We start from the raw sequence: 9,626 nt of genomic DNA, 5'->3' as shown, positions 1-9,626 counted from the left end.
CTTTGTAGACATAAATACAAACTAAATAATATTGATAAGAAAATTGGGTTGCGTTATCAGAACTCGTCAACACTAAAGACAGAAATTTTACCACAAAGACGTAAAGTTAAATGAATTTTATTCTATTAAATGATACAAACCCTTACGGTCTATATCTAGTCTATATCTAAGAAATTACTCTGTGGCGATACCGTATAAAAAACAGTATTAAAGTATTATGAACATTAAGCTTAATTTGCTATACTCCGCGAAAAGCAGGATAATCTGTATGGAGTAATTTATAAGGATTGAAGAAATTATAAATTACACCATACAGATTGTCCTGCTTTTCGCGGAATATATAATATATATAGAATATGCTATATATACTCTAAGCTTAATTTTCATAATATATGGATTTCCGCAAAGTAACGCCTGCTTCTATCCAATAGTATTAAAATAAACTGAAATAAATCAATTCATTAGTTTCATAAACAGTTGTATTCAGAATTATCTCCAATCTCATTGGAAGTGCACACACAATTAGGTATGTTTAAGAAAATCCTTTATGACATAATATCTAGTTTGGTTCTGAGTTATAAAAAGGAAGTTGTTTTTTCTTGAATCTTTTTTGCTCAATCGAATTCCTTGCTTATTGAACTATAGTACATACCTAACTTTAAATTTTCCATATAGGAGGTATATTTCCGTTAATTTGCTAGTAACCAAACATGTGTTCGTCCAAAAAAACATTAGTTTGGCAAATCTATTTTACATTTAAAAGCCCAATTCCTAAGGCAGGTTATTTCCTTTAAAATCTCTATAAGACCTAAAGGGGTCGATAAACGCGGCCCATGCGACACGGTGGGTCGTAGAATAGTAAGTCTTAGATAACACACCTAGGAACCTTTCTTTTTTAACAGGCTTCCAAATGAATTATAATGATATAAAAAAAAAAAAATATACTAGGACACATCGCCATCTAGCCCTAAAGTAAGTGTATCTTGTGTTATAATATACTTACATATAAATACCCAGGCACTGAAAAGCATTCATGTTCATCACTCTAACATTTTCCAGTGGTGGGAATCGAACCCACGGCCTTGGACTCAGAAAGCAGGGTCGCTGCCCACTTCCAATCGGCCGTCAAAATATAGAATTTAATCATCTAAACAAAATACGAAAGTTTGTTCGTTTGTATTTTTGTTTATTGTTTGTGCTTACTTCACACCCTAGCTTAACCAATCAACTGGTTTTTTGGCATGGAGAATAGACTGATTTTTATCCCAGTAAAACAGACGGTTCCCACGGGATTTGTAAAGAAAAAGTAATAAACGCAGACAAAAAACACAGGCTAGTTACAAACAAAAAATTAAACTATTGCTTAACCTAATTATAGAGCAACAGTTAAATAAACAGTAGACTTTCAACACTCTTAGTTCATAACGCAGGAAGTTTGTGTTGTTTTGGATACTGTAATTTTGAAGACTTAAAAAATGCGATTTTTTTCGAACAGATCAAGGTATTTCGTGAACAGCGGTCAGCACGCACACATTAATCATTCCACATTGTATTGCTTCACTCGCCAAGTTTCGAACGTGTTGGTGTGTCCTTTACAAGCAAAAACAGTCAACGAATCAGGCCTATAATATTTTCAAGTTTATTCTACAAGTGACGTGCTATGGTCGGTTTAACATTCGGGTCTCTCGCAATTGTTCCTTAAAAATAACGGCTATCTCAAAATCAATGTGATCTACTTTTAAAAAATTATTAATATTTTTTCTAAAAAAGTCATGAATTACTCACAAATCTTTTTAACGGGCTTGTCTGCTATGGATACTAGCCTTTTGAAGCCTAGAAAAAGGACAGTGTTTGAATTTTGAAAAGTTGTAAAGGTCGAAAATTTTTACTATAAAAACCTTGGGTGTTAAAGTTACTGGTGTGTTCGAAATTTAAAGCAGTCGTTTTTTTAAAATGAAATGGGTGGTGCTGCTATCGCTGATTATCGCGAACATAGTGAAAGAGCCGGCACCCGTAGTGAGAGTGGGGAGCGGTCTAGTGAGGGGGACAGTGAGTGACACTGGGAGGATTTACATGTACCTGGGGATCCCGTATGCTACTGTCGATCGGAGAAACAGGTTTCAGGTAATTTTTATCTAAGTATATTTTTCTTTTAAACAAGGCTAGTAGGAATGCCTATGCAAAACCGATATATCACTTATACTCGACTTAGGGAAATTATTATAACATAATATAATAATAATAACTAAATATCATATTTCCGTTTTACTCTGACTTTTTAAATGTTAACTTTGTCGATCTTCCTGACGCATTGGTAAGTGCTGTAGTCTTATGTGTGGGAGTTCGATCCCCGGAAGCAGCAATTTAGAATTTATAATTCCTGAATTATCTCTGAATTATCTCTGGCCTGGTTTGGTTTGAGACACCCGCGTACGCTAGTTACCCCAATGACTAAGACGTGCCGCGAACGATTTAGCGTTATTTTAGGACACCCGATTAGGGGTATAACAGCCTTACCCATAACAGATTAGCCCGTTAACATTTTTTCTGGTTGCATAGGATTGCAGTTAAGGGCTAATGGTAGGGTAATGAATTTACTATTACCAGGTAATAATGACTGGGACCTAATATGGGAGGTGCTTTGGAGAGCTCGTACAAATTGTGATGGGCTATTGAAAGCAAAAATAAAAATACATCAAAAATACTTAGGTAGATACCTACCTGGAGTTTCAATGAAATTAACATTCAACGGTTTGCAATGGTCACACAAAAAAATTAGACAATGGGTTACCTACCCATTTATAATTACGGCTATATTTTCATACAAATATATATTGCTAGGCCCGCGACTTCGTCTGCGTGGACTTCAGAATTGTTTCTAAAGCTTATTTCGGTAACAATTTTCAATCCTACCACGGCAACTATTTGCGAGATCGGTATAGAAAGTACATGTCCTTTTCCATGGCATAGGTGGCATGCATACCAAATGCTCCTAAACAATTTTCGATTTTCCCTCGGGAACTACTTTAGGAATCGGGACATAACATGCTTGCTATATTTCATCCAAATCCGTTCAGCGGTTTTCGCGTGATTGAGTAGCAAACATCCACACTTTCTTCACAATATTTAAGTTGCAATCACAACCCTACCAGTAGTCAGTACACAACATAGCAAGTTTATGATTAAAACTTGTACATAGATGACATACCAGATCCCTACCCCACGCAACATTCTTCAAGTTATTTTACAACAATATTAATGTTATTAGTGTTTTTAATCAATGTTATATTCCCTAGTCGCCTCGAAAGACACGGGAAAAGGTAGGTAGGTGACAACTGTATTCAGAGTGCCTAGTGTGAGATTTGCTAGCTACGTTTACTTTTTCGAAAGTGTGAAAGTTAACTACGGTTTGTATGGAATCGAAAGAACGCCATCTAGTGACCGTACGTTTTCCCCGGATGGCGCTTGCTGGATACCATACAAATCCTAGTTGACTTACTCGGGATCGAGTAAGTTAACGTAGGTAGAAAATCTCACACTTGGCACTCTGATTTGCCGTCACCACAAGGCACGTTAACCACAGGTATATTATAACAACCATTTTAATTTATTATCGATGAATAATAACTAAGTATACAGTTAAATGAATATAATCTACCAGGAACCTATCGGAATTTCCTGGCCGTGGTAGCCGCTTGCTATAACTCACTTGATAATTATTCGCCATTCATATACTTAAGTAGTTATTTATATGGCGATTATACTATTGTCAAGGTTTATAAGACATTTGGTATTACAATAGGAAAGTAAACTGTTCTGCAATCTATCAAATTTCGTCCAACTATTAAAACATGCTGTGGTTATTTGCTGCGCAAGAGTCGATAATAGTTTATTTTTTAAGGACACAATACAAGTAATATCTGAATGTAGAAATGTATAAAAAACATTAAGTTTTGTTTAAGTTTGAGTCTAGAATGTAACACACATGGGTCAAGATTTATCATGGTCCACTCATGTTAAAGAGCTAAGTAGGAAAATGTTCGAAACCATGAGCTTACTACGACGCCTAAGATTTGTTCTTCCGATCCCTACCAAAGTTATGTTGGCACATTCTCTCCTTCTCTCTATTTTAGATTATGCGGACGCAAGCTATCTGAATCTGACTAAGGACCAACTCAACGAATTCACGGGAGGAAGCTAGTGAAATATAATTAAGTGTGACAAAATTTATTAATATCCGTATTTCTTACTAAAAAAAAATTTAATTCATCAGCATCACTTCAACCGATTGACATCCACTGTTGGGCATAGGTATTTTGTAAAAAGTTCGACAATCCGCGGTCTCGGCCGCTTGAGAGTTTTAATTGAGTATTATCAATTTCCAGGCGCCGCTACCACCACCGAAATGGAGAGGAATCTTCGAAGCCCGAGACGAAAATACTCGTTGCCCGCAAAGAATGTTTGGTCCGATCATTATTGGTGACGAGAACTGCTTAAAACTAAACGTCTATACCCCAGTTGATAAAACTCACGGACAACTTCTGCCAGTTATGGTTTTCATACATGGAGGATGCTTCTACGAAGGAATTGGAACTACGTTTTTGTATGGACCAGATTTCTTTATAGAACATGGAGTTATTTTCGTGGGGATCAATTACAGATTGAATGTCGAAGGATTTCTTTGTCTGGGTATCAAAGAAGCGCCCGGAAACGCTGGTTTAAAAGACCAAATAGCTGCTCTTAAGTGGCTTAAGGATAACATAGAAGCATTTGGAGGAGACCCTGATAATATAACCTTATTTGGTGAAAGCGCCGGTGCGGTATCCATCTCATATCTATTTCTAGCACCAGCTGCTAATGGACTCTTTCATAGAGCGATTCTTCAAAGTGGCGCTACAATTGCACCCTGGGCGATACAATATGAGCCAATAAAAACAGCGAGCAAAGTAGCTAAAGAATTTGGTTACAACGGCACTGATCCTTATAAAATTTACAATGTTCTTTCAAATAGGACTGCTAGAGAGTTAATAGCTGCCATCAAATATTCAAAACATAGACAGTTTGTGATGGCAGAAACACTATTTGTGCCTTGCGTTGAGCAGGAAATTCCAGGAGTCGAACCAATCATTACGCAATACCCGAGCGATATAATCAAATCAGGCAATTACACGAAAATGCCCATTATAATCGGCTATAACGACAACGAAGGAATTTATTTCGTTAGCAAAACCCACGGTAATGAAATTAGAAAAGTAGAAGAAGAAGTGAATCCTTTTGATTTAATCCCGAATGATTTGGAATTTCCTTCGGTAGCAATAAAGAACGATACGATTACAAACATTTTAAATCACTATTTATCTAAGAAGAAGGATGATGTGATTATGCGATTAGTAGATCTATCTTCAGATCTTCATATCAAATATCCAGCTGCTATAGAATCTGGAATGTACTCCCGGTCGACTGACCAACCGATTTATTATTACCTATTTAAATACAATGGATACATTAATATGGCGAAGTTTATATCAGGTTTTATGTTCAAAGAAGGCGCATCGCATGGTGATGAACTGATGTATATGTTTAAGCCGTATGTATTTCCTCTACCCACGAGATTCTTTGAGATGAACATGGTGAAACGTATGGTTACAATGTGGACGAACTTCGCTAAGTATAGGTAAGATTTTTTATCAAATCGTTTTTAATATCTAATCACGATTTGACCCTGTGTTTTTATATAAAGAAAAACCGCACATGTATGTACTCATAATATATTTATAGTTTTAACACAAACTTGCGATATTACTTTAGCTAATAACTTGTGGTGATTCTAGTTTGCTATACACTTGAACCTTTAAAGAATCACAAAAAAAACACAACAAGCTTGATTACTTAACTAGAGATATACCTGCCTAAATATATCGATATAACGTTCGGGTAACCGGAGTCCTAAAACGATAACTAAAAGCGATAATCAATATGATGCAGGTTCGAATCCTACTGTTTATTCCATTATTTTGATATATATTGCAACATTTAGAACTTGAACAAAATCGATCAGATTCAAACAGAAATAAAATCAAACTTATCAAATAATATTTCTAGACACGAAACAAAAACCAACACAAAAAAAAAGAGTTCTTAAATTATTTTCATACCAACTAAAAAGTAAATAGGTAACTTTTTTTTAACAATCAAGCTTGACTAAGTACTTTGCGCTACAACTAGATTCCAATCGCGACCCATTACCGGCCCACTACAGAACACGGGTCTCCTCGCAGAATGAGAAGGGGTTAGGCCGTAGTCTACCACGCTGGCCAAGTGCGGATAAGTAGACTTCACACGGCCTTGAGAATGTTATGTAGAACTCTCAGGCATGCAGGTTTCCACACGATGTTTTCCTTCGCCGTTTACAGCAAGTGATATTTTAATTGCTTAAATTCAAAACGCACGTAATTTCGAAAGTCAGTGGTGCCTGGGCTCTGGGTAAGGCTTCGGGTTTCCTAACCGAAGTCTTACCCACACCGCTTTTTCACAGCACATACACTTCTTACTCACAAGCAGTCAGAAATTCTACGCAGAAGTCGCGGCCATCCGCTAGTCACCAAAAACAAAATAAAAGGCCACACAAGCAATTGCGCCCTTATTCTAGATAGATATGAAGTTAGAACTTAGACGTAAACACGCCGCGGACAAACCTGGGAAGAACAGCTAGTGATATTTTATTAGCGTGGCTGCCGGTTCAGTGAAAAATCCGACGTGCCGCGATTTAGTATGCGAGTCACGTCCCCGCGTTATTATATCGACAAATTTATTTACGCTGCCCGCCGCGCCGCCGCGAATGCTAAGCACGGGCGGCCCGTCAAATGCAGACCGCATTTCGAGAGTGGTTCTACTATTGTTAAGCCCAATTACAAACAAATAAAAACTGCTCTCAGATAAAAGCAACAAATGCCGTTACTATACTGGCTTAAATGATTGTAATAATTTAATTGCTTATCATTATTTTTTCGACGTTACAATATAATATTATATTTTAGTATCGGTAATGTAATTTTAATATATTTTTTGCGTAATTATTATGGTTGCAATTTATAATGTCTTTCTTCATGATCATAAGGTATCATCTCTACCATATTATTTTAAATAATCTAAAGGTTGCACGCCAAACTTATGGTAATTTCGAAAAAAGACATTAGAAACGAGCGAATTCCAACACGCTAAAAATAAAGGAGACTTATGAAAATTAAGCCTTATTTGCTATACTCCGGGAAAAGCATATACATTATAAAAATTGTTAAGTAAAGTTAAGTTTACAATTATTCATTGTAAAGTCAACATATCCCTAGGATGCTTCGGTTTCGGAACGAAACGTGCGTAGAGGGTACCCGTACATTGCCGAAGATCTGTATAAATTTCACAATAAAGATTCTCCAGCTTTTCGCGGAGTAGGTATAGCAAATTAAGCTAAATTTTTATAATATATCATGGATTTCCGCAAAGTAACGCCTGCTTCTATCCAATATTTAAAGGAGTTTTACTAACCTCAGTAATATGAGATCTACTCATACATAGTATCTATACTCTGCGTCATGTGTAGACGATGCCGGCATTTACAATGAGGTCATGAACTACTATACCTTCTCTTTAAACTGTGCTTCTAGACCAATAAAGTAGAAGCTTAGAAAACTCCTAACAAAGTATTGTGTAGTGAAAGTTTTGTTAAAATCGCTGCAATCGTTCCAGGGATAAATGGTCAGAGACGAAAAAAAAACTAAAACGTGTAGGTATCGGTAGGTATTTATATCAAAGTGAAACTTTTATTACATCGTCTCAGACTTTTTCGTCTTAGATAAAGTGACAGGCGCTCGTCAGAGTAGCCGAGGCCAATATGGCGGCGCCTATAGTTCGCATCAGCTGACCGTGTAGTGTATAATATACTATCACTCATTTGTGCCAGTGCTCTATAAAATATAAGTAACATTTATAAACTGTGAAACTCATGATGAAGATGGAATTTTATACTTCACTATTTTGATAATAATTAAAAAAAATCTTTTTCAGTGACCCTACGCCAAAGACGTCCAGCCTCATCCCAATAAGATGGCGGCCGAGCAGATCAACGAACCCCATAGCCCTGATCATAGACCGACGTCTCACCACCGCACCACTGTGGGACGAAGACATGGTTAGCTTCTGGAACTGCACTTACACCAAATATAGACGGAAAATGTACGAGTTCAAACCTTTTAATAACAATTCTTATGGCCATTATTAATTTTGTATAGTTATTTCTATTTACTAGTGTCACAGAAAAAAAGAAAAAGAGCACCAATGCTCTTGCGCATATTATACAATATATAAACGGTGCTCTTTTAGTTGTTAAGGTATCCCTAAGTTGTGTGTAATAATCTCTCTTAATTGACATATTATTATTGGTACTATACTTACACGAGGAGAGATTCAACCGTATATATGCATATAATATAGTGTTCTCATTTCATTCGCATATCTATAAAAAACATGGAATTAAAGGGTATGCACAGGGTTTTTGACCAGGGCATGCATATAGAAGAAAGATGTCATGAAGTGGAAGAATTCTTCTCCTTTATGACACATACAAAAATTTTAGGGTAGCCAGTGCTTTTGTGCTTGTATGAAGTGCACGCCACGGGGTATGTACCTGCTTAGTAATGTGATAATTTGAACCAAACCACAACGTATGTCAGCGTATAACACTCCATTGTAAGGGTGTTTTATTTCTTGGATTTATTTGAATAGGACTAACAGAACTTGGCATCACGCAACGTCCATCGTCCATTGTACAGGCTCGTATTGTAGCTTTTTTTTGTTCACGTATCAAGAAGACACTATGACTCAACTGAACGTCTAGTAATAATCGCCCCCGGGCCGACCAAATAAAGGCTGCAGTGGTTACCCCCCTACATGAGTGTAAAATAAAGCGGCCACAAAAGAGTCACAATTAAGTTCCGACGAGACGAGGAAGAACAGAACGGTCAGACTCAGACATGGAGTGTCTAAAGGCTTTTTTGTATTCGGAGAATACTACGGCGTAAAATGAAAAAAAAAAAACTAACCAACTGTTTATATGGGCTTAACAAATAAACGTTACACTCGTATGTTTGATTAGTTACACAAATTTTCTCTCCCTACGTAACTGCTGTACAATATTAAAGGGGGTAAGTTATTAATTAAAGTCTGGGAAGCTTCAAAATATTATTTTGGGTTTAAATATTAATTCTGTGATAGGTAAGTACCAAAATGTAATAAAAAACAAATTAAGTGATTAAGGGTAATCATGTATGCCATTTTTTTTATATATAACTTAATTTAGTGATTCTCGAAAGGTGATAGATATCTAGTCTATGAATACAATGAATTATAATTTAAAACGCATTATTTATTTGAAAACATGGGCCATTAAAGAAAAATCCCTTCTTTAATACTTGCACTGCACCCATTTTTTAGTTATAACCTAAGAGCGAGTGAAACGTTTTCTTTTCTATAGACCGTCTAAATTATGGGCAATCGATTTAGGCGATTCCTAGGTTTAATGGAAACGGGAATAAGACAATGAGAGACGACAATGGGAAACATCTGTTAACTAT

General features: G+C 36.3%; 1 protein-coding gene across 2 annotated transcripts; it reads left to right on the top strand.

The window, feature by feature from the left end:
• Window positions 1–490: 490 nt before the first annotated feature.
• On the top strand, window positions 491–9,227 carry LOC120633474 (esterase FE4-like). Of its 2 annotated transcripts, XM_039903684.1 has the most exons (4): window positions 491–526; window positions 1,997–2,124; window positions 4,386–5,674; window positions 8,062–9,227. In XM_039903684.1, exons 2-4 carry the CDS (start codon window positions 2,074–2,076, stop codon window positions 8,273–8,275), a joined length of 1,554 nt encoding a protein of 517 aa, XP_039759618.1. In that variant the 5' UTR covers window positions 491–526; window positions 1,997–2,073; the 3' UTR covers window positions 8,276–9,227. The 2 variants fall into 2 exon arrangements, with proteins under 2 accessions (XP_039759618.1, XP_039759617.1); XM_039903683.1 differs by lacking the exon at window positions 491–526 and having other exon boundaries at window positions 1,540–2,124.
• The last annotated feature ends 399 nt before the right edge of the window (window positions 9,228–9,626 follow it).

Source organism: Pararge aegeria, chromosome 21 (assembly GCF_905163445.1).
Source record: "Pararge aegeria chromosome 21, ilParAegt1.1, whole genome shotgun sequence".
NCBI lineage: Eukaryota > Metazoa > Arthropoda > Insecta > Lepidoptera > Nymphalidae > Pararge > Pararge aegeria.
The sequence above is the reverse complement of the archived record's forward strand: the minus strand, read 5'-3'. Positions and strand labels throughout refer to the sequence as shown.